This window comes from Ricinus communis, chromosome 3 (assembly GCF_019578655.1).
Source record: "Ricinus communis isolate WT05 ecotype wild-type chromosome 3, ASM1957865v1, whole genome shotgun sequence".
NCBI classification, from domain to species: Eukaryota; Viridiplantae; Streptophyta; class Magnoliopsida; order Malpighiales; family Euphorbiaceae; genus Ricinus; species Ricinus communis.
In genome coordinates, this window is record NC_063258.1 from 32,603,511 (window position 1) to 32,627,783 (window position 24,273).

At 36.4% G+C, this 24,273-nt stretch overlaps 4 protein-coding genes and 1 long non-coding RNA gene across 10 annotated transcripts; 1 reads left to right on the forward strand and 4 right to left on the reverse strand.

The window, feature by feature from the left end:
- Positions 1 to 631: 631 nt before the first annotated feature.
- LOC8274169 lies at positions 632 to 6,205 on the reverse strand. Of its 4 annotated transcripts, none has more exons than XM_048371636.1 (9): positions 5,549 to 6,205; positions 4,474 to 4,808; positions 4,246 to 4,396; positions 3,397 to 3,737; positions 3,167 to 3,317; positions 2,419 to 2,759; positions 2,191 to 2,341; positions 1,533 to 1,852; positions 632 to 1,155 (listed from the first exon to the last, which is right to left on the reverse strand). In XM_048371636.1, exons 1-9 carry the CDS (start codon positions 5,553 to 5,555, stop codon positions 745 to 747), a joined length of 2,208 nt encoding a protein of 735 aa, XP_048227593.1. In that variant the 5' UTR covers positions 5,556 to 6,205; the 3' UTR covers positions 632 to 744. The 4 variants fall into 4 exon arrangements, with proteins under 4 accessions (XP_048227593.1, XP_048227592.1, XP_015572549.2 ...); XM_048371635.1 differs by having other exon boundaries at positions 632 to 1,254; positions 4,474 to 4,798; positions 5,549 to 6,143; XM_015717063.3 differs by having other exon boundaries at positions 632 to 1,254; positions 5,549 to 6,140.
- A 219-nt stretch (positions 6,206 to 6,424) lies between these two features.
- Positions 6,425 to 10,156, reverse strand: LOC8274168 (probable folate-biopterin transporter 2). Its single transcript, XM_002515364.4, has 5 exons — positions 8,596 to 10,156; positions 8,126 to 8,385; positions 7,933 to 8,028; positions 7,680 to 7,850; positions 6,425 to 7,488 (listed from the first exon to the last, which is right to left on the reverse strand). Exons 1-5 carry the CDS (start codon positions 8,963 to 8,965, stop codon positions 6,889 to 6,891), a joined length of 1,497 nt encoding a protein of 498 aa, XP_002515410.2. The 5' UTR covers positions 8,966 to 10,156; the 3' UTR covers positions 6,425 to 6,888.
- Positions 10,157 to 10,845: 689 nt separating this feature from the next.
- LOC8274166 (ubiquitin C-terminal hydrolase 22) lies at positions 10,846 to 14,272 on the reverse strand. Of its 2 annotated transcripts, XM_015717109.3 has the most exons (4): positions 13,147 to 14,272; positions 12,558 to 12,676; positions 11,671 to 12,130; positions 11,371 to 11,584 (listed from the first exon to the last, which is right to left on the reverse strand). In XM_015717109.3, exons 1-4 carry the CDS (start codon positions 13,905 to 13,907, stop codon positions 11,521 to 11,523), a joined length of 1,404 nt encoding a protein of 467 aa, XP_015572595.1. In that variant the 5' UTR covers positions 13,908 to 14,272; the 3' UTR covers positions 11,371 to 11,520. The 2 variants fall into 2 exon arrangements, with proteins under 2 accessions (XP_002515408.1, XP_015572595.1); XM_002515362.4 differs by having other exon boundaries at positions 10,846 to 12,130; positions 13,147 to 14,262.
- Positions 14,273 to 14,729: 457 nt separating this feature from the next.
- LOC8274164 (receptor-like protein 7) lies at positions 14,730 to 19,994 on the reverse strand. 2 transcript variants are annotated; one of them, XM_025156703.2, is made up of 2 exons: positions 16,560 to 19,994; positions 14,730 to 15,562 (listed from the first exon to the last, which is right to left on the reverse strand). In XM_025156703.2, the coding sequence occupies exon 1, from the start codon at positions 19,606 to 19,608 to the stop codon at positions 16,675 to 16,677; it is 2,934 nt and encodes a 977-aa protein (XP_025012471.2). In that variant the 5' UTR covers positions 19,609 to 19,994; the 3' UTR covers positions 14,730 to 15,562; positions 16,560 to 16,674. The 2 variants fall into 2 exon arrangements, with proteins under 2 accessions (XP_025012471.2, XP_002515406.3); XM_002515360.4 differs by having other exon boundaries at positions 14,730 to 15,570.
- Positions 19,995 to 20,276: 282 nt separating this feature from the next.
- LOC112534120 lies at positions 20,277 to 21,191 on the forward strand. The gene is made up of 2 exons (XR_003078432.2): positions 20,277 to 20,380; positions 20,771 to 21,191. It is a non-coding gene; the product is annotated as an uncharacterized LOC112534120 (long non-coding RNA).
- Positions 21,192 to 24,273: the final 3,082 nt, after the last annotated feature.

Below are 24,273 nucleotides of genomic sequence, written 5' to 3' on the forward strand. Positions count from 1 at the left end.
ACCAATATCCAATTTCGTGAAATTGAATCACTAATCTGTATTTGCTATAGTCAAAATTGACAATCTCGAATTCAATCGTCCCTAAATTTTATGAAGTCGCCTCCATTTCCTTTCTCAATTTTAGGAGTTTAGGGTTCTCAATTGAGAATGAGAAAGGAAAGAGGAATGAGGAATTTTAAGGCTTTTTCTTTTTGAATAGTCGGGTTTTTATATTAGTTTTTTCATATTTTCCATGTCACCTGGAACTCATTAAAATTTAATAAACTATATCCCAAGTGACAGCGAGATACGAACTAATCCTGAAATAAATCTAACTGAAATGAATCTTCAAATTAGGAAACTTAACAAAATTAAAATATTTGGTCATAATTTATTATAGAAGTTGAAAAGATTTTGAGTTTATTGGTCATTAGGCCTCGATTTAAGGAACTAGATAATTTAATGTGACATTAGATATGCTAGTGTTAAATTACAAAGACAAAAAAGGAGGCAGAAAAGATTGTTTCACTATAAACAAGTAGAGCTTTCTATCTACAGGATAAGCCGGTGACCTGCTACAAAACTTGCAGGCGGTTGCCATATCATTGCTTTCAATCATCAATGGCTTCTTCCTTTCTAACACCAACTTAAATAAGATGTAATCAAGATATACATTTTCTTTAACTTGTGAGAATAGTTATAAAAATTCAACACTTTGGTAATAAACCTTAAAAGATTCTAAAGAGTGAAAAAAAAAAAACAAGCTTATGTACGAAGTTTTCTTAGTAACCACTTCTGTCGCAGCTTGGCATCCAGTGCCAAAAATGTCTTTGCCTTCTTGTCGTCTTCCAGAAGATCACAAGCATCCAGCAAAAGTTCATCATCAATGCCTGGTAGAGCTTGAAGTGCATCGATCGCATTTTCAATTGTTCCATTGTTCTTGCTTTCTTTCTTACTTAATGATGTTTTAACTGCATCCGCCATCCCTGAAAAAGTTCTTTGCATCTCCTTGCTGATTTTCTGCATCTTGCTAGAATGCTCATTGCCTGTTGTTGTAGTAGATCGCTTCTTCTGTTGATCAGATGATAGAATATCCTCACCTGGAATGTTTACATCTCCAAGTAGTACATCCACCCCTACTTCTTGGATATCATTCTCAGTTTGCACCTGTAGACCCTGATCCCCAATATATGACACTTCATTTCTTTGTATTTGGCATAGGTCAATATAATTTTCTAAGACTTTATTTCTGTATGCGATGGCATGTGGCTGTCCCTGCAAGATTTAATTAGGACAGATCTTGTAACTGACATGACTAACATGAATAGTAAGCTCATAGTTGCAGGCAATAAAAGGTCCCAATGAAGAGAATGAAATGGTAGCCATTTTGTTGAAGAAAGCATCACATGCAAGTGCAAGTGGATGAATGAAATGCTTGTGTACATACAACATACAGATGTCACCCCAACCCTACAGTGGAACTGTCTAGCTTGGAACTGGAGGATAGTTTGATAAATGTCAAATAAATACGATTATAAAAGTCATGAATGCACCTGAATGTAAGCTTCCCAGACAGCATCATCAGCAGTTACTATTTGTTGAGTTACATCCCATGCAAAACCACTATGACTGAGAAGACCGTTAATGTCGTCACATTCTTTCATCAGAGTTATGTACCGATTTTCTAAAATATATCTGCTAAATAAAACTCCAAATTTTTCATTAAATGATTCGACTATGAGAGTCCATGCTTGCTCATTGAATGTGTAATCAATCTTATTCCCTCCATGCACCTGCTCTAGCATAAGGTCGATAAGGTATCGACTCATTGGTGGTTGCCAATCTATTGTCGAAGGATCCATACTGGACTCATCTACAAATTAAATAAAGTGAAGAAAATGAAAGTCAAGCTAGGTGTTTCAGGAAGGAAAGAGCATAACAAAAGGAATCTCAAATATCATAAATCTATAGCATCATTCTGTCGGAGCATGTGACATTAATGGTTTTCCCAGCAATCATGATACAATTTACAGTAGTTCCTTTACCATGGAAAATTCCATCTCTGCAGGTTTCTATGAGGTCCATACCAATTGAATTTAAGAGGCAAGAGAATTTAATTCTAACATATGCAACTTAGTCATGCTCCAAATGATAATTTCTGTTCATCTACTATAAATATGCAATCAAATGATGAAAAATATCAGGAGATACCAATCACTAACACAGGTGTTTCGCCATCAGGGTCCACAATTTTAGACAAACGGCTATATCTTCCATCAGAATTTTCTTGTCCAAATATGGCGCACAATTTCTGATAGCCTGGCACAGTTTTGACTCTGTATGATCGAGCGTCAGGGTGTGCCTGCATCCGTAATATATGAGCAGTGAAATATTTACTAGAAATGCTTTATCAAACAAGAGAGAAGGAAAGCAAATTACTTTGGTATAAGCATCCCAAACATGATCTTCAGCCGTTATCATTTCTCGTGTACTGTCCCATGAAAACCCACTATTTTCAAGAAGATTTTTAATATCACTGTACATCCTCCTCAAATGTTTGTACCGGTTTTTCAGAACATCTTTATCATGGTGAGATTGAAATTTGACATTAAATGATGCAACCATGTCAGTCCAAGCTTGACTTATGAATGTCTGCCCAAGTTTATTTCCTCTATGCACCTGCTCCAATAACAAATCAATAAGATAACGATCCATCGGTGGGGTCCAATATGTTCGTGTACGATCATTATTGGAAAGAGTTTGGCTCGCATTTCCTTCTCCTACAGGCACAAAAGTCTATGTGTAAGGGACATTTTCATTCATCAAAAGCTCTCTGGGTTTCAAACATGAATCAAAACAATAAATACATGATTGACCTATGTGAAAGAAATTCTCCTACCAGTTTTTTAAGTTCATAATCATGTTTAATCTACAGATAGTAATGAGAAAAATTGTCCATGTTGATGGACTCAAGAAATTCTTAACTAGGTGGCTAACTTCCCATATGGAACAAGGAAACTGACTCCTCTGACAACACAGAGCAGTAAGGAGGCATAAACTATTGATTGGATTAATTCCCAATTGATGGCAATCCACAATCCTTGTTTCTATCTTTACTGCTGAACAACTTTGTGCAAGTACTTGGAAAGAAAGAACTCTAACTCAATAGGAGATAGCCAAATCTCACCAGTTTTCGTTCCATAAATATCAACTTCATAATCTTTTTCCTGATGCATACTAGTATCTTCTCCATCTTCGGTGGAATCCCCAAAAACAAGGACCAAGTCATTGTAATTTGGCAAGGTTTTCATTCTATATGCCCTCGCATGTGGATGTGCCTACAGCAAAAGCGGGTGATGTAAAAGATTGAAGAAATGGAAAGAAACATAAGAAGATTAGATTCTGTAGATCTTGTACCTTGATATAAGCATCCCAAACATCATTATCAGCTACAATCATTTGTTCCATTTCATCCCAGGAAAATCCATTTTGTTTAAGAAGATACTTCATATCGCTGCAATACTTTGACAATTTTTTATACCTATGTCTTAAAACTCTTTTGCCATGTTGAGGACCAAACCTTGCATTGAAGGAGGCAAGCATCTCTGTCCAAGCTTGTTTGTTAAATGCATTATCAGCTTTATTTCCTTTTACTATGTGGTCCAGCAAAAGCTCAAGGAAATACTGGTCCATAGCAGCAGTCCACTCCGTCCTTGGACGTTCATTATTTGTTGGGGCAAAACTTACCGTGGGATCACCTATAAATGAAGCGAACAGATAAGTGAAATTTTGCATCTCTAATTTTTGGTGTAGTCCGTTTGATTCATTAACCAAGTCATATCTGGAATTCAAGCCATAATTAACAACTGCTGAATAACAACTTCAAAATCTTAGGCTCAGTCTCATACTTGCTTGTCTGCAAGAACATGAACCGTAAAAGCTGAAATCATTTGTAAAAGGTATTCATTCTATTGTATGACAGCAGAATAGCTACTAATGCAATATGGATGTTTAAGGGATGTTGGGATCACTTCACACTTTAAGATTCGGGTATAAAGCTATTTTGGAGAAGTGTTCTTTAAATTAAAAAAAGAAAAAGAAAAAGAGCCACCAACATTTTTGAATTCTGTCATCATATACAAGTAGAGAACAACAGAAAAGAATATTGAAGCAGCCTATATTATATTCGATATTTAAAAGATACTTTCAATAACAATAACCAATCTGCATCAAAGCTCATTAACAACACAAAACAACAATGTGCACCGTTTTTTGCTGCTTGGATTTCATCATCAAAGTCTAAATCATGGCTTGATCTGCTGTATCTTCCATCTGCACTGGTGTATCCATATATGAAGCATAAGTCATTAAAATTCAACACCGATTTACTCCTGTATGATCTTGCATCTGGGTGGACCTGCATGAGTCTAGTGTCATTTTGGAATTATGGCATGGAGACTTCTTTTGACATGATTGAGTAGAAAAGAAATACACCTTTAAGTAGGCATTCCATACATAATCATCAGCTACCACCATTTCTCGAGTTTCGTCCCAAGTAAAACCACTCTGACCAAGAAGAGTCTTTACATCATTAAATTGTTTCCATAGATTTGTATAACGACTTTTTAAGACATCTTTGTCATACTGAGATCCAAATTTGGCATTGAACATTGCAAGCATATCCATCCAAGCCTGCTTGTTGAAGGTATGTCCAATCCTGTTCCCCCTATGCATATGCTCTAACATAAGGTCAACAAAAAAGCGCTCCATTGTTGGTGTCCAATATGTCCTCGAGCGATCACTGCTAGTTGGCATTTGGCTGCTTATTCCTTCCATAACAAAATGCAAGCAGAATAAGGAAACACTACCACTATAGCATATATAAAAATTTCCTCAGTTTAATGTCCACACACAAGACAAGAAGCAAAACAAGAAAAAGAAGTAAAGCAGCTAATAGTGAATGTACAATACTATAACTTAATTACCTTTTTTGGTATAAATCATGTGAAAGAATTCAATTCAACTGAATCCTTGCAAAATCATGTCACTTGTAGCATAATTTCATTTCTTAGAACTGAGTTCTAGCAACTATTAGCTGTCTAAATATAAGAATTGATTTAAACAGCATATTTATTCCAAACACTACAAATAGAGAAGGCACAAACATCTGGTCACTGTAAATCTCTTTATCAAATGATAGTTACAGGCATCGTCATCACATGAAAACTGCATTCATTTTTTATGATTATAATCTCTCAAAAATAAGCCAAGAGCAAGAACCAGAATATTACTAAATCAAAGCCTTTAACTCTTTGTGCTGCTATTTAAAAGAGCAGAACTCGAATAAAAATTCAAATCTTCGCTTCACAATCACAAGACTGAGGTTGATTCCAAATATATAGCACATGGAATTCAAAGAATTTGCAGAATTAGAGATTTTTTCTTATCTGATTGTTATAGTACTACAAAACCCCGCATTAGAGACAAAATCTCAATATGAAAATTAAGCATGGAATTCAGGAAAGCATTCCCTTGAAGTTCTAGAAAGAGAGTTACAGAAGGATTTTACCTATCATTGACAGTTAGGCGGATTTTGCTTTGCAAATATTTTGGCGCCTAAAGAAACAGAGAGAGGGGTGACAGGTGAAGAGTATAACCCTAATCCGGAATAAGGGACCAAGCCGCACTTCCTGTTTGGTTACAGAGGCAAAATGCCTTCGTTCTTTTTTTTCTTTTTTTCTTTTTCTAGGGCTCCGTTTTATGAAGCCCAACTCACTCGTCCCCAGACAAGATACCTCATTCACCAATCCCAATCCTCAGCTAAGATCAAAAAAAGGTCACGAGATCTGAGTCTGAGCAACAAACAATCCCTTCTGTTCAACTGTGGAGCAAAGAAAGCTCAAAGCTACGCATTACCTCATAATTACATTACATTCATATGTAAAATTTGAATGTTTAAGTTTTTGTGATTGTTTGATATGGTATTGCCTATTTGTCTATTAATTTTAACTAAAATGTTAAAAATATCAACTTCAAGATCGAATGAGCATGTCAGTAGAAATATTTTCTGGTAGATGTCCTGTAGTATTTCGGATTGAAAAATTAACTTGATTTCTTTCATGCCCTTGGCCCTCAACAATGTGATATCTCACACCACGTAAATCCTTAACCCTTTCCCTTTTTACTAAGAACTACAAACTGAGCAGCCATCGTCAACTCCCAGTAAAGTGTAGAAGAGTATCAAATTAGTGTCTGAAGTTTGTAGTCACTTGAGAGGTTTTATTCAGGGTCAGCATCTGTGATTTATCAATGTTATATTTCAGAGATAAGAGTTTGCTCTTGGTCGATCAGTCTGTCCTGAATACAACTAGTCTATATAAGATCCAAGCAGAAGCCTCAATAACAAATTTATGAGTTTATGGCATAAAATTAGAGAAAAGCTGCAAAAAGAATTGTAGTTTTATATCCCCTGAAACTGAGGGATTTGCCTCCCTGCTGTTTTTTCATTACAATATTGCATACTTTGTGTCTCTTTCTTCTGAGTATAAAAAATATCGTTCCCTAACAAAAGTTCCATGACCTCTTAAAATCCTGACCACTTAAAATCACATGTTCTGTATTGAAAGAATAGAAAACCATTGATCTGATTGTATCTTCTTTTCATTTTCCAACACTTTTGCCGAACGCAGTTGTATCATGCCAAGGATGATCTAGAGAACAGTAAGATGGAATGGAGCGCACAACCATCATACATGGTGCAATCCTTGCTGGTAAGTATCAACAGACTTTGGCAGTGCTCTTCATATCAGCACCACTTTGAACGAATTTACTGTTCAACGATCCTGTTCAAGCTGTATATCAATATCACCAATGGTGATCGCGAGGAATATAATGTCAACAGTGTTGAAGCTATTTACTATCAACACTGCGTACAAGCGATACCAGTTCAATATTCTCATCTTCTGGAGCTTCATTTCTATCATCTGTACCTAAGATTTCGCTTGGAAGTAAGGAGGCATTGGGATCACCTCTTGCAACCAAAAATATCAGACAGAGTGGACTCACTCTCAATATGCTTCGGAGTATAATTGCCAGCCAAAGATTATCAAACTTTGTTCGAGTCACATCCAATAAATGGAGCAGCAGGCCTCCTCCCCATGAAGATGAGAGAAGTCCAAGATTATCAATTGACATGAGCAAAGCGAAGAAAGTGCCTTCTATACCAGGGGGACAAAGCTTGGAACTGAGTACAAGTAGAGGCATCCACTTGAGATTTAGAACCATCCGGAAGACGCACTCATCGATCACAATCAAGACATAATCTGGTATACCAATTCTCAAGTTTAGCCGCAGCACCACTATCAAATCTAACATTCCAGACAACCCCAACAACAATTGACTCCAGAAAAGCACATCTCGAAAAGGGTAATCCTTCAGTACATTTTGGTATATTATTGCCGCTAAGAGAGATCCTACCGAACCAACTGAAAATATGAAACCGACCATCTCCTGCACAAGGCATTCATATATGATTAGTTGTACCTTCATTACACAAAATACATGTTTATGATCAAGCAGTGTTCATCCATCAGCAGCTTCTGCTCGGGACCTTCCAATATAAAGTTCCAGGTGGTTTAGGTACTTTGATATACTGCTCATTTCTCCAGATAACTGTAGAGACAAAGTGCAGAATCATGTACCTGGGAGAAGGATGGACCCCCTGTCGCATCCGTGTACCAGTAGAACATCCCTTCATGGATATTCACACTCAATGCAAAGGATAAGTACATATATAAACATGATCTCCACACATCAGGAAATTTCAATGTTGTCCACATAGCTTTACCAGCATCAACAAACTTCTGGTTCACCTGAGTTACCAAGGATAAGTTAAGAACTTACAGTATAGATGTAGCGGAAATGAAGAGTAAGCAAAAATGTGACGAGGAGTACCTGTCTGTAGTTAAAATTGAGCATGATAGGCTCATCAAGCATAATCCCAACTAAAAGGACAAGTCCAGCTGGGATTGTCAGCAAACCAAACACACCCTATCAGGGAAGTAGGAGGAACATTTTCTAGCATATCAGAAGATATAAATGAATAATGGAAATGGGTTATGGACAATAGAATCAAACATGAGCCAACCTTAGAGCCAATGAAGTGGATAAAAATACCACTGATAGAATACCCCAAAAGAGCTCCAACCGATGAACTTAAAGTACACAAGCTTTGCATGTCGGGTGCAAGAGAAGGATGAGTATTACTATTCTGTGCCACACAGGCATCTATAGTCACGTCTGCTATTGCTACACCAGCACTTCCAGCTGTCAATGACAATAGAGCGAATACAAGATGCAGATTCTCATGCAATGACAACAAAAGCATGGAGACCACGCCAACCAATCCTGAAATTAGCAAGGAGGAAAAGAAATTGTTTCATTAGATATGAACACTCATATTGTTTTGTGAATTAAAAATATGACATTATTTACTAGGTCATAGAAGGGAATCTGCAATTTCACAAACTCAGATCATATATAGCATACTAACTAAGAAGGGGTGAACAATGTAGCAGAATCATCCAGATCATTAATAAGATAAAGTGCATAATTTACCCGCAAAAATGAAATAAGGCCTCCTACGGTATCCCAAGACAGGAAGAACATCAGTGAGCAGGCCCCAGATAGGCTTAACAAGCCAGGGAATTGAGATGATTCCTTGATAAATCTGCGATTCAGAAGGCTGCACCTTTTGAACATCTTTCATGTAATAATCTGTGCCAACACGACTAAAAGCTCCACCTAATCCTTGGCTTATTCCATATACAGCCAAAACACCAAAAACTAAACTCCAATGTGTCTCATTGGCAAGCATTTTGAACCAATAAAATGGAGTACAAAGAAAGTTAACGAAACCTCCTCCTCTGGATTCGTCTTTCTCCATAACCTCATCACCAGAAGCTTCAAGCTTCTCATCTTCCACCATAACTAGCAATCTAAGACAAATTAACAAGAAATAACAGCTACCCAGTACACAAAAAATCAATCTTTCCTTAAATATGCACGTTGAAATCACTTTAATTCCCCAAAAATTACTAAAAGTTTCCAAATTTTGAAGGCAACAACATCATCCCACTTCACAAATCCGTGTTCTGTGATCTGGGTTGTTGTTAAAACTCAAAAATATTGGTTACTTGAGAACCAAAACAACCAAGAAAAATCACCTCCGGCACATTTTTAAAGATTCATTCCGCACGAATCTTCCAATTTTTTCAGAATGTAAATCAACATTAAAAGGAGGTGGGTTCCAATGTAGGAGGAAAATGTTTTTTTGGTTGCTTCTTAATACCATAATTGACCAGCTAGACAAAGAAAAACGCTTTATTACCAAAAGAAACCCGGATTGATGTTTTTATTTACAAGCTGTGATTTGGCAGGATTCTGACTTTGGAACTACAAAGAGAGGCTCTGATCCTATACGGTAAAGCTCATCAAGTATTACTTAGTTCTGAACTCAGAAGGGAATGCATTAGTTGAACAGAATTAACTTTACTTACAACTCATTGGTATTTGTACATTTGAAATGTTTAGTTAGGGCTTACCATAGGAGATTGTAAAGAAAGGATATTTTGTGATCATTCTCAGCACAAGTTGACACGTGGTTGTATCGGGTTGGCTCCAGGCAAGTAGGGACAGGTGACAATGGATCTAGTCACCAGTACCACTCTTCTGCGCCTCCCTGCTTGTGTCTGAACATGATGTTAATTTCAAGGTGACAAGAAAGGAGAAAAGATAGTCACACAGGCCATCTTGCAAGTTTCATGAAAGACAATCCATTGGTACCTAGCAGTAGCAGGTATCATTGGACTTTTGCTTCCAATTCTTTTTTTTTTTTTTTTTTTTTTTTAAGATTTAATAAGGTCCTCCTAGTCAATTAGTACCTTAATAAATAATGGAAGTGGAAGCTCAAGATTGTTCGGGAGTCCTGTAATTTTTTCCTTTTCCTTGATAGGCATGAGACGAGAGAGGCTGAAGATGCTATCCAATTTAAGTTTTAGTAGTTTATGCATTTCAAGGTTCCTACGTTGCTATTATCAATGGAACACACAAACTAATAAAGAGATTGTATGCAAATGAAAGCTAATTTAATATGGAGAAGATTACATTTCCCCAAGGAATTTGAACATCTTACTACTTTTGTCTTTCTTATTTGAAAATCGAATATCTATATTTTAGAGTTTTGATTCCATTACTTATTTTGTCTTGCATTGATTTTTGGTATTAGCTAATCTAGTTAAAATATCTAATTGATAAATAAAAATAAAAAATACATTTTTTATTTTAGAGTAATTTAATCTTGTTGTCTAATATTGTTGTCTAAGAAAATTTAATTAAAATTGTTTCTTATCTTATTAGGACAAAAGATTAAAAGATTCTAGAAAATAATTATACCAATGTATTTTTTGTACATTTTTTTTTTAATTGTAAGATCTTTTGAGTTCAAAAAATTGTATATTCTGTCATTTTGAATAAAGATGTAAGAAAACCTAGTAATTATTATTTATTATGTAACTCAATTCTATAATAAGAGAATATTATTGGAAATGGTTAAATATCTATTTAAAATTAAATTGTTTTGATATCCGATCAATTAATTACTAATATTATGAATATAATATGCCTTAGTTTTCTGGAATTTTGACTTTACTTGGTATTATTCGGAAAAAAGAATATCATGGCAACTTCAGTACGAATCATTATTTCTCACATAAATTCAATCAAAGAGTTATCTACAGCATGTGTGTGGCAGGAAAGTCATTTGGCATGTGATTGCCAATGGACAATGAAAAGAAAGTAATCACAAAATAGAGAATTAATTAGTTTACATTTTTCATTAGTTATTGAATGAATTGATATATTATTAAATACATGACTGACTTGCAGTCAAAGAATTCCCAGAAAGAAAAAGGAAAAAACAGGCAGAGGGAGAGCTAGAACACACCCATGCAACAAAGTTGCTTCTTTCTGGCAATGTTTCTCAGGCCTGATAGCCATAAACCCAGTAGAAATGTCATTTGGAAGTAACTGAAATTGGCATCTCATCTCAAATGAACAGGTCTTCATGAACCCCCAAGTCAAATCTGATTTCTTCCACCACTCGATCTTGATTGCAACAGTCGAATGTGATTCTTTTTCTTGGCTGAGTGATTTGATCCTGCAAGCATGCTCCATTGACACACACTCCGTTTCTTTTGTCTCAGTTTGGCATGTCTTTTGTCTCAGTTTGGCATGCAGCTTAACTCGAAGGTATTTAGCAGCCATTCTATCCTGATAATTGCCAGCTCACAGTCATCCCTCCCGGATAAGCACTCCCCTCAGCAACAACCAGCAATTGGAATGAATGGATCCCTCCTCTGGGGCATTGACGTGCGACTCAGGTCCTCATTTGCTTTGTAGTAATGCGTTTTTTGCACGTAGAATATCATGTAACATTGTGAAGCTCTCACAATCGTTTCATCAACCTCAGTAATCCAAGCATCATCACATTTGTACCACTGGTTTCTTAAGCGAAGATAAGTCACATAGTGTCCTGATTCTAGCATCCCTGAATGAGTAATCACAGCAAAAATCTCAAATTCAGCAGAAGTATCTGCTTCGTCGCTGTCAAAAGCAAAAATTCTGTTCCCAAACCTCTTTCTGAGAATTGAAGACGACAGATATGAGGTCATATCTAAGGAAAATGGAAACTGCAAATGCCAATCGATTTTTCTTGACAATTTCCTGACTGGAGAATGCTCAAATCGTTTGATATGTAAGGATAACACCAATGGGAGCCTTTTGATAGACATTTGCTTAAATGAGTCACGTTTTTCTTCACAATTTTGGCAGTAAAGTTTCTGGTCTGACCCCAACTTCTCTGGCCTGGTAAACAAATCCAAACAGGCTGAGAGAGTACACTTGCCAGCGTTCTCATTTGGTCTAACAGATTTGTTAGGCACATCTGTAGAAGACATACTTGTGTCCATGTCGAGTGAAATATCAACACAAGGGTCATAAGTCGTGGAAGTAAATCCACATGTCATGCAAGTGACATCCGACCTTAATCTCCCAGAGAAAACCCTATGAGCAATACACTGGCAATCTCCATTATCTGTGCAAGAGAAGATCTATTGTTAGTACAACAAATTTACCTAACAAAGCAGAAAGTATTATCGCATTTTCAATTTGAGTAAAGATTATTGATAATACAAGATTCACCACTTTATAAATATTTTCTTGATACCCTAGATGCTGAAAAATGTTTGAATGTATGTCCAAACTCAAAACTCTTACAACAACCAAGTATAATTCCCAATGTTTTGAGGATGTAATGCCTATAGATTTCAAAAGCTCAAAATTTTCTCTTAAAATCAGAACTAATGTTTATTTCACAGCACCTAGTCAATTAGAATGGTTCCCTTGTCTGTGAATGGCCGCTAACATGAGTCAGGAAACATATAATCATGACTCATAACATTAAATAACAAATCAAGTTCAAAAGTAGAAAGAATTCTGTATGTCAACATCTATAGCGTTACCTTTATTTGGGGTTCTTCCATTTCCTTCACTTTCATGGATCCCATCTAACAGTGCAATGAAGAATTCATGAGCATCCTGCTGCTCGTAACTAGCTAGATTTGCCGAATGCTGCCACCAACTTCATATAGAAACAAAATTTAATTACTAAAGCATAAGTTCATCTCCAAACATCTGATGAGAATATTAAATGGACCAGCTATGAGGAGATAGGAATCCCCACAAAGTCCGCTGTTGCAGAGGACTTCTGATGACTATCATCAATACGACCAGCCAAATCCAAAACTATCTAAGGCTACTTTCGAGAACACTTGTCCAAAAAGATGGAACACCCCATTTGAAAATCCTTAAAAGGCATCCATTTGCATTCTGCTGAATATGTTATTATCAAACTTATCTCCAATTGACAATTCTACGGAAAAACAAAAGTGAATCTAGTAACCGAACAATCTGATCTGTATCAAAGTTGATAAAAGGAATTTTAAAAAATGATAGCCGAACTCTCAACTGGCCTAAAGTAAACATAGATCTTTTGATATGAATCAATCGACAAAATCATTAGAAACTAAAGGATGCATATCAATAGCAGACCTGTAAAGAAACTGAGCTGGGCTGTATGGTGTCCGATCCCCAGAATACAGAGCAGAGATAATAACATCAATATTGCAAGCCAGACATAACCGATCCAATGATCTTTTCCTACAAGTATCACGGTCATGCCGATCACTCAAGAAGTAATTCCTGAAAGGAGGAGCATGAAGCAATGCTTGCAACACAGAATTCATGAAACAAGTACTTCCCAAATTGTTCAATCCTCTCAATCCCAATGGATAACATGACTTTTCCCTTCGATCTCTCATCAAAACCAACTGTTTAGACTTTTTTAAATCTAATTCCATCAATGAATTCAATTTCCTCCTCTTGCTTGATCTTCTTATGCCATCATCAACAATATGTGCATTATTTGGCATGTCCAACATGACTTTGGACACCACAACTTTATCAAAATCAGGATCATAGACCTGATCACTGCACAAAGAGCAATAAAGCTCTGATCTTTCAATGTCAACAGCTATATCATGACTATTCTCTGATTGGGCATGTAAAAGGGTGTGACTTGAACATGAGATTGAAGAGCAAATTAAACACATAAAGAATCTACCTTGATACCCCTTACAAAAACTGCACCTGGGTATCTTTGTATCAGACTTATAAACGCTGGTTATTCCACTTGGAGTGGTTTTAAGGCAATTTTGGAGGAATTTATAGCCACTCAAGCCATGTCTAAGCTTGTAATCAGCAAGATGCTTGCAAAGTTTTGGGTTTGTGTATAAAGGATTGCTTGTAGCCATATTGATAGAGATTGAAAGAGAGGTATTGATTTGTATTCGAATTAAAACAAAATCTAATAATTAGAGCAAATTGGCAATATTAACAAGAAAAGAAAAAGAAAAAGACTAATTGTGAAATCTGATGGAAAAAGATTGTATCTTTAATGAAAGTAAGAAGAGAAATTAAGTAAAGGACCTAAAGCTAGATTCGTAGCAAAATGGGTTTGGATTACAATTCGATGGTTTTTATTGATTTGATGAAAAGAGAAAGAGAGAAGGTGGAAAAAGCAAAAGGCTTTTTATTATGCTTATGGGTCTGTTTGAGGAATGCTTACTAGAGAAGAGAAGAAGGTGTCTTTTGGACGAATTAGACCGACTCTCTCTCTCTCTTGGTTTTTATTCCTTCCACAAAATCAGGACCGTTAATTCAGTTGATCAGTTCAATCAAAGATATTTGATCATGGGACAAATGATCGAGAAATTTTCCAGCTGCTAAGCTTGATGGTTAGGGCTTTGTATGTTACAGCAGAACTTGTTTGGATTGTTTTAAGCCCAAAGGCTAAGAAAGTAATGGATAGCCTTTTAGGTGCTGGCAGGCCCTTAATGGGCATCACTATGCTCTGAAACATGTTTTCTGGAGAACACGAACAACCTGTAACCTGAAAATGTATGAGAGAGCACAGTTTTTTATCAATAAAATCGAAGAGTGTCAACTCTAATGGAAATAAATTCTCAAAAAAAATAATAGAATGTGCATTTGAAATTAAATTTCAATTTTTAGTTAATTTGACACTGAAGTTCGAATTCCAATACTCACAATCTTAAAATATTTGCACTTGAAAATTTATCTAATATTGTAAAAGAAAATAAAATGATTTATTCATATTTAGTCATTAATACACTTTGGCAAACAAAGATAGAACTTGGTTGGCACTGTTACATCTTTCACTCCTTACCAATTACCACTACCATTCATGAGCTGCCACCTTAAAAACTTATTCATAAGCCATTCAATATTCAATGCTAACACAGCACCCGATACTATTCCAATCTATATAGTCCACTTCCATAACCAATTAAGGCCACCTTCCAATTCAGTTCCAATGAAGACCCTGATTTTTCATATTCTGGAGGTGTGCTATTGGCGAGTCTCCATCATCTCCACAGTTTTTGGATAGAGGGTACCCACACGGCCCTGAATTCCCCCCGAACGAATCATTTTGAAATGTACCGAATTGATGTCATCTTGGTACTGGTCCTGTCAGGAGATTATGAGATACATTGAAGAAAGCAAGAAAGCTTAACTGTGTCAGTTGCACTTGCACTGGTATTCTCCGGACCTTTTATTCATAAAATGATCCAAAGCTTCAAGCTCTCTCAAGCTCCCCAAAAATGATGGAATTTGACCGGTTAGAATGTTGTTGTAAAGGTTTAGCACGCTTTAGTCCTGTCCTGGATTTCCAGTATCATTAGGAATTCCTCCTTCAAAACTATTGTTCGAGAAATCAATAGCTGACTCTGTTCTTTTATTTCTTATTGTAATCGAGTAGCTAAAATAGTCAACCCATGAATAATCTTGTATTTGGAAACTGGGTTTGCTTGCATATACTTTAGGCGATCTTGATCAGTACTTTTCATGGCTGCCCAATTCTTAAAATACTCCACCGCAAACGTCCCTGTAAAACTGTTGTCAGAAAGATCAATGATTTTTAAATGTGGGAAAAGAAAGCTTCGTTTCAGGTTTCCCTGTCGTACCATGCAAAATCTTAAAATTAGCATTTTTAACTCTGGAAGAATACTCAGCCAAGAAGGGAAGAAATCATTCATCTGTTCCAAGATTGAGACTCTAGCTTGGTACAATTGGCTAATGATCTTGGTATTTTACTTTGTAGTTCGTTTTGACTGAAATGCATCATCTTTAATGCACAATCACTTATAAATCCGTCAGGAATGTTGCCGGAGAACTTGTTGTGCAGATTCAGAGTAAACAAAGTTACTCAAGTTTCCCAAACAATGTGGAACTGAGCCACCCAAGTTCTTATTTGAGAAATCGAGAGTGAAAAACAGAAGTTAGGTTGAGAACATTGGTAAGATTTCTTCACTAAATCTGTTGTCTGAGACAGACTAAATGAAGAGGAAAGGTGGTGGAATTGGAAATGATCCTGTGCAACTTGTTAGAGGTGAGATTCAAGACATGCAAATCAGTCCAAGGAAGGAAAACGAGGGGCTGCTCAGTAGCCAAGTCTGATATCCTATTTGGTGCAAATTCCTGCAATTTTGTTGTAAGATAGGTCTAAAAACTGTAGATCATTTTGCCCACGCAAGAGAAATGGAAACTCACTTAGATTGCGTGAACTCAATCATAAGTACTCCACCACATTGCATTAGTTAAGAAGCATTTTATAATAAACGATTAACACTGATTTATAATAACAAAAAATGGGCGCATACATAAGAGCTAATTAATAAATTTTTTTTTTTCTTAAAAAAAGAAAAAGAAAAAAAAAGAACTACTTAAGGACTCAACAAAAATTACAGACAAGAAAATTATGTCCTCGAGTGACCATATATTAAGACCAAGCCATCAGCTACCAAGCGACTAATGTAGCATGGAGAAAAGAATTTCAAATTTAAGACCTTTATCCTAAAAAAACAAAAAACAAGTGCTCTTACCATTGGAAATAAACTTCAAATCTCCTGACATCCTAGCTATCTTTTTCCTCGCAGATGTGCGCCATCTTTCCAAACAAGAATTACATCAAATGCTGACTTTTCTGACTCCTATCATTCATGGGAATAGATGCGATTGCCACCTCATAAGATTCTTGATAAGCCACTCATACTTCCTGATGTTCATAGTGCCCCCAATAATTACTCCTATCAGCAATCCACTGGCATATCCGATCAACGCCACTTTCCAACTAAATTCAAACGATGACTCTGAATCTTCATCTTCATCTTCTGGAGGTGCCAGTGATGAGGTCCCATTTTTATCACCACATTTTTCTGACAAAGGGTATCCGCACAATCCTAAATTTGCTTCAAAAGAATTATTTTGGAATGTATCAAATTGGTTTCCTCTTGGTATTGGTCCTGTCAGATGATTGTGAGACGCATTGAAGAAAGAAAGGAAGGTGAGTCGTGCTAATTGCATTGGGATCTCTCCTGAAAGTTTATTGGTAGAAAAATCCAAAGCTTCAAGCTGTTTCAGGTTTCCTAAAGATGAAGGGATGCTACCAGTAAGAATGTTGTTGGAGAGGTTAAGCAATTGTAGTTCTGTCAGACTTCCAATGACTTCAGGAATCCCTCCTTCAAATCTGTTATTCGAGAGATCAATAGCTACAAAGAATTCTAGGATCTTTTGATATACTGTCTCTGTACCTTTGTTTGTCATTGTAATAGAGTAGATATGATCACCATGCCATAAAAAGTCACGGATCTGGAAACTTGTATTTGCTTGCATGTATAATAAGTGGTCTTTATCAACAATTTTCATGGCAGCCCAATTTCTGATGTATTCTACTGGCAACTTACCTGTACAATTGTTGTCAGAAAGGTCGATGATCTGCAATCTGGAAAACTCTGAACTGGTCAAAGGTTCCCCTATTGCACCATGAAGCTTATTAGATCTCAAAGTGAGAATTCTCAGCTCCGGAAGAATGCCCAACCAGGAAGGAAAGATATCATTTATCTGATTTTTTCCAAAATTAAGAATCTCTAGCATTGTACAATTGGCTAGTGATCTTGGTACCTTCCCTTCAATTTTATTTTGACTCAAATCAATCATCCTCAATTTGCAGCCAATTGTGTATTCGTCAGGAATCTTGCCAGAGAAACTGTTGTTTCTTAAGTCCAGAACTGATACAAAGTTGCCTAGGTTTCCCAAGCATGGAGGAAGCTCGCCGGTTAAGTTGTTGCTAGACAGATCAACAGCCAAAACGGAAGTCAGATTGCAGAATAATGGTGAGATTTCTCCATTAAACTTGTTTTTGGAAACTGAGTAAATGGTGATGAAAGGCGGCGGAACTGGAAGGGTTCCTTGGAACTCGTTAGAAGTAAGATTAAAGACATGTAAATTGGTCCATGGAAGAAGATTAAGGGGTTGCTCGAAACCTGTCAAGAAATTGTAAGCTAGATTCAAAAAGGTGAGGTTTTCAATGCCCCAATTTAATATCCAGTTTGGTATAAGACCCTCCAATTTATTCCGAGAAAGGTCCAAGAACTCTAGTTCATTTTGCCACCTCAAGAAAGCCGGGAATTCTCTTAGATTACACGAACTCAATCCTAAGACCCTTAATTTAGACAGAGTAGCATTGGAATTGGGGCTTCCAACCAGAGACAAATTGTTTTCTGATAACTGCAGATCATAAAGGTATTTTGGTTTAAGAATTAAATCAGATTTCAAAGTACCGCTAAGAATGTTAGAATGTAATTCAAGAACTTCAAGATTTGGAAGCTCAAAAATAGACTCAGGAATTGGACCTTGCAATTTATTTTTTGCAAGTTGAAGCTCAACTAAGTGTGTAAAATTTCCTATCCAAGATGGGATTTGGCCTGTTAGTTGATTGGAATGGAGCCACAAGTAACTGAGTTGGGTAAGGTTTTGAACAGAAGATGGGATGTCTCCATATGAATTCATCTCCACCAAACCCAGAAGGTAAAGATTGGTTAGGTTACCAAGCCAATACAAGGTGCCAGGGCTGAAACTATTAAAGGAAAGTGACAGATAACTGAGTTGAAGAAGATTGCCAAAGGAAGAAGGGATCTGTCCAGAGAAGTTGTTATCAGACAGATCCAGAAAGTTCAGGTTACTAAGGTTACCAACTGAAGATGGTATTGCCCCCCAAAATCTACATCCACTAGCAACAAAATTACTCAAGGATTTAAGGTTTCTAATTGAATATGGAAGCTGACCAGAGAAATTTGTACGTTCAAGCCTCAACATCTCAAGTGTGCTACCGTTCTTAAATTCTGGTAAATATCCAGCGAGAAATGGATTAGATCGCACGCTTAGAAACCGAAGATTAGGTAATTGGAAGATTGTGACAGGAAACTGTCCCTGTAATTTACAGTCTCTAAGGAGGAGAGATGACAGAGAAGATAAGTTTGCCAAACTTTGAGGTACTTCAGAAGAAATGATGACACCACTCAGATGAAGTTCGGTCAAATGGATTAATCTTTCAACTAGATCTTTTAAACTAGGCTGTCGAAGCATCAACGGATTGTCTGAAAGATCAAGCGAAACCAAATTGGACAGCTCTAATATTTCTGATGGAATCTGGTCAGAAAAATTAGAGAAAGAGAGATTTAAAGATGTCAAGCTAAGCAGATTCATAATTCCAGGAGGGATTTTTGAACGATTGAAGTTATTGTAAGCAAGATTAAGACTTGTAAGATGAACAAGGCGAAAGAGGCTACTGCTAGAGTTGATGGAACCATAGAGACAGCTACTTGTAAGGTCAAGGCCAATTACATAGCCTGTGTCCTTATCGCATTCAACACCATCCCATGAGCAGCAATCGCTAGTATTGCTTCCAAGTTTCCAGGTGTTGACCTTAGTATAACCAGAAGGTTCACAAGAAGACATGTCTATGGCTTGGCTTTGCTTGAATTGTAACAAGAAAGATCTCTCTTCATCATGACACCATGGCTGCTGTATGGAAGAAGAGTTGCAGACCAGCAGACAAGCAAAAGAAAGCAGAAGTTTTAACTGTATCTTCATATTAAAGACGTGCGAAGATGGTATCTTAGATTTCTGAGGGCTAACATTTATACTTGGATGAAATTAAGCAAGTTGTATAGAGAGAAACACCATTGTTAAAGTGCATAATAACTTCAGAGATTGTCTTCTATTTATTACTAAAAAAAAAAAAACTCAAAAGGAGCTAGTTTACAGATGAAATTTCAAAGTCAAAATTTGATATAAATATATAAATGTGACAGGAGTGTGAGACTTCTTCAACAGCATAGAGGTACAGTATTAATGCCATCTGATAATGTTTGTAAAATTAGAATTTAGTGAAAAAGAAACTGCGAAAGTCATGGGAGTTGCACTGATCCAAAGTCACCTCAATAATTTTATGTATGCTCATGTCAGTGTGAGGTGCTACTCTGATACACTGCATATTTTACATTGACACATTCAATTAGAAGCTTATTATATTTTCCAAATATCACTTAATGATGATAAGGTCAATAAAATAATGAACAAAAAAAAAATGTTGAAACCCATCCTCATATTTGAAACATTCAAATGCATATATAGTGCCATAAGTAATTAGAAGACTAACTCGTTTTAAATTGAATAAGAAATTATGAAAGACGTGAAAGCTAATTTAATTCTTTGAATTCCTTGCTAATTATTTCTATAAATAAGAGAAAAGATAACCCAAAAGTAATGTGGCCCAAAATGAAAGCCTTTAGCATGGTATGCCTTGTTTTGGCTACAATTCTTGTTCTCTCCTCCTCTTCAACTGTTGCTGGACGATTACTTGGTGAGTGAAACCTATATAAAGATTTTAGATTTTATAGTTATATCTCTTACATTTAAACCATAATCTTATGAATTATGGACTGCGGGAATCAGGGTTTTCACTTTAATTCTTTTAGCGACGCTTTCCACCAAAGGCAAGCGTCGCTAAATCTGCAGTACGTGCACATAGGATACAATTTAATTCAATGACCGGCGTATAAATTAACGTCGCTATAAGTATGCACGCCTGATGTGTAGCTTCGGCGACGCAATTTCCTTCATCTTGAATCATAGAACTTTCATCGCTAAATCAACGAAGAAATTCTGAGAGCTGCACTTTTAATTGGGGTTTTTTTCTATTAATTATTATTAATGAAAACCCCTTTTTAATGTAGCTGTACTAATATTACAGGAACTTTCCAGCTCAATGACTATCATTGCCCAAAAGGAGACAACCCAGCGACAGCGGAATGCGACAAACTTCCAGAGATCATACCGCCTTGTACAGTTAAGGGTTGCTAGAGCAACACTACTTGAAAATTAGAATCTCCTGATGCTTACTCTGTGTAAAAGTAAAACAATCATACAATGGAAAGAAGGTTTTTAATGTGATGTTTGTTCAGTTTTTGTAAACATGTTATTAAATAATTTGCAGCCTTGTCTACAGTAACAGTATCATGTAATCCTTTTGCTGGAGGTTACATAGTTAATACTACAAAATTGTTATCTTTGGCATATGCTGAAAGAGTAGGTTTTCTGCTTGCTCGTTTCAGAGTTTACTCCCTAGTATAATTCTTATTTGAAATGAAGAATGACGATTTAATCTTTCAAAATATTATATGCATAATAAATGGTTATGGGTCAGGAATCTTGAAATAAATCTTTATAAATTCAAGTTGTCACAAAAATAACAAACCGAAGAACAGATAATCTCCTGAGTAAGGCATTTTCTGATCATTCCTGTTTCACACGAGATAAATACTGCAAGCCTGCGATCTAGCCAAGAGAAGACAGAAATACAGTTTATATTAGAAAATCCGAGTTCTACAAATTTGTACAATATCTTGTAAACAAGAGAAGTTTCTCCACTCGCATTAATTTCGTGCTGCAGCAGCCTCGAAAACTTCTAGACAAGCCATTCATGCTTCCTCACGTTAATACAACACCTAATAACTATTCCTATCAATGATCCACTTCCATAACCAAATCAACACCACCTTCCAATTAAATTCAATTAATTCCGATTCTGGAGGTGCTATTGGCTAGTTTGTCGGTTTCCTCTTAGTACTGGTCCTGTCAGGTAATTCTAAGACACACTGAAGAAAGAAAGAAAGTATATATCTATCAGTTGCGTTGCTTTCTCCCGACAGTTGTTCATTGAATGGTACAGAGCTTCAAGCTCTTTCAAGTTCCCTAAGGATGAAGGAATTTTACTAGTGACAATGTCAGTGGAAAGGCTTAGGAATTGTAGTCCTGTAAGATTTCCAATCTCTTCAGGGATTTCTCTTTCACATTTGCTATTTGAGTCATCAATAGCTACAAAGAATTCCAGGACTTCCGCATATGCAGTCTCCTGTCCTTTGTTTCTCATTGTAATTGAGTAGCTAAAAAGGCTAGACCAAGAATAAACTTGTATTTGGGAAAATGTGTTTGCTTCCATATATTTTGTCTGTCCTTGGTCAAACTTTTAATGCCTACCCAATGCTTGAAGTATTCCACTGGCAACCTCAGAAAGATTAATGATTTCTGAGGGAACTATAGATTTCAGGTTTCGCTATTGCACCAAGCAAATTATTAGCATCCTTAACTCTGGAAGAATCCCCAACCAAGAAGGGAAGAAATAACTTATCTGATTCTTCCTAAGATCAACAGACTCTAGCTTGGTACAGTTGACTAATGATCTTGGCATCTTCCCTTCTAATTGGTTTAACTGAAATGCATCATTCTTAATGCACAACCACTTGTAAATCCCTCAAAGTGATGTTGCCGGAGAAGTTTTGCAGATCCATGACAGACAGAGTTTCTCAAGTGTCCCAAACATTTTGGAACTGTGACACTCAAGTTGATATTTGAAAAATCAAGAGTCAAAACAGAAGTCAGGCTGCACAAAACAGAATTCAGCAACAAGATAATATACGTTCTTGAAGTTCCTGGTAAATTCACCTAAACATTCTTTTCCCATTCAAAACACACAAATTTCATTCAATCAGCTCAACACAACTAGAACAACAAAGGATTGTGTAGATTCCATAAGACCAAGACCAGCTTATTCTCTAACCCATTAACAATTCACAACAAAGCATATCAAAGAATAATAATACTAACGGAATCATGAAAAGAAAAATCAAAACCCAATAAACTAAACCCTAGTTATAAACACAATCCAAATTTATTCAATCATCAAAACATAAACCATACATCAAATTCATAAACTTTATATACCCAATACAACAAATTGCTTTAGGTTAATATGAAAAGAAGAACAATGAAGAATGTTGTGAAAAGAACAATTGTGTGCATTTTGTATATGTGAATTCTGAGTTCTTTACAAGAAGATGATAGGTATATATAAATGATTTGTTTGATTGAGAAATCTATTCTAACGGTTGCCTAACGACTCTTTTTGCTAAGGATATGGGTTGAATTGACCTTTCTTGCTGTACAGAAAAGGTTGCTCCTTTTACTCTGAGGTCTGCACAAGCAACCTAGCTTGTGTAGCCTCTGAGACCTCAGTTTTTGCTTCTGACTTTCTTCTTTCTTCAACACTCTCCCTCAAGGTGGATTTGAATAAGTTTATTGAACCCATTTTACCGAGGATCGAATGGTGATTTTGCCTGTCCAGGGCCTTTATGAATATGTCTGCCAGTTGGTCTTGACTTCTGATATAAGGAGTCTCAATCTCTCCCTTTTGAACCTTTTTCCTGATGAAGTGACAATCAACTGCAATGTGTTTGGTGCGTTAGTGAAACACCGGGTTTGATGATATGTGTCGAGCAGCTTAGTTATCGCAATACATTTGCATTGGTTCTTTACTTTCAATTTTCATATCTTTGAGGACTTGTTTGATCCAAATGAGTTCGCTTGTAGTAGATGCCATTGCACGATATTCAGCTTCGGCGCTTGATCTGGCCACTACACTTTGTTTTTTACTTTTTCAAGTCACCAAGTTACCTCCTACAAAGACACAGTAATCGGTTGTTGGCTTCCTGTCACAGCTTCCAGCCCAATCTGCATCAGAAAAACCAACTATATCAGAAGTATTGTTCTTCTTCATCAAGGTTCCTTGTCCGGGAGTTCCTTTGAGATATCTAAGGATCTGGTCTATAGCTTCTAGGTGACTGGTGCGAGGAGCATGCATGAACTGGCTCACCATACTAACTGCAAATGAAATGTCAGGCATAGTGACAGTAAGATAAATCAGTTTTCCTACTAAGCGCTGATAATGCCCTATGTTTGTTAAGGGTTCTCTATCTTCTAAGTTAAGTTTAATTTTGGTTTCCATGGGAGTGATGGCAGGTTTAGCACCTATTTTTCCAGTTTCTTTTAAAAGATGAAGGGTATATTTTCTTTGAGATAGGAATAAGCCCTTGTTGGATTGTGCCATTTCTATGCCTAGGAAATATGACAGCTGACCAAGATCTTTGATGTCGAACTCTCTTTTTAGACTTTGTTTAACATTCTCTATCCCTTGATTATCATTCTTTGTTATTATGATATCATCAACATACACCAAAATAACAATAGTGTGATTGTGAGTGTTTTTAACGAACATAGATGAATCAGATTCATACTTACTGAAATTAATGCTTAATAAAAAATGGCTGAGTTTGGCATACCATGCTCTCGAGGACTGTTTTAAGCCATAGATAGCCTTCTTTAGCTTACATATCCGGAAAGTATCTGAGGTTGACTTAT

Excerpts from the sequence above, each read along its gene's own strand:
- LOC8274169 (XM_015717063.3), bottom strand. Across the intron at positions 4,397-4,473 it reads TATGGAATGCCTACTTAAAG|GTCCACCCAGATGCAAGATC; the intron begins GTGTATTTCTTT and ends AGACTCATGCAG. Across the intron at positions 3,318-3,396 it reads TTTGGGATGCTTATATCAAG|GCACATCCACATGCGAGGGC; the intron begins GTACAAGATCTA and ends CTTTTGCTGTAG.
- LOC8274168 (XM_002515364.4), bottom strand. The coding sequence starts at position 8,965 with ATGGTGGAAGATGAGAAGCTTGAAGCTTCTGGTGATGAGGTTATGGAG. Across the intron at positions 7,851-7,932 it reads TCAATTTTAACTACAGACAG|GTGAACCAGAAGTTTGTTGA; the intron begins GTACTCCTCGTC and ends TTGGTAACTCAG. Across the intron at positions 7,489-7,679 it reads GGGGTCCATCCTTCTCCCAG|GAGATGGTCGGTTTCATATT; the intron begins GTACATGATTCT and ends TGCCTTGTGCAG.
- LOC8274166 (XM_002515362.4), bottom strand. The coding sequence starts at position 13,907 with ATGGCTACAAGCAATCCTTTATACACAAACCCAAAACTTTGCAAGCAT. Across the intron at positions 12,677-13,146 it reads CCAGCTCAGTTTCTTTACAG|TTGGTGGCAGCATTCGGCAA; the intron begins GTCTGCTATTGA and ends TTCTATATGAAG. Across the intron at positions 12,131-12,557 it reads TGGAAGAACCCCAAATAAAG|ATAATGGAGATTGCCAGTGT; the intron begins GTAACGCTATAG and ends TCTCTTGCACAG.
- LOC8274164 (XM_025156703.2), bottom strand. The coding sequence starts at position 19,608 with ATGAAGATACAGTTAAAACTTCTGCTTTCTTTTGCTTGTCTGCTGGTC.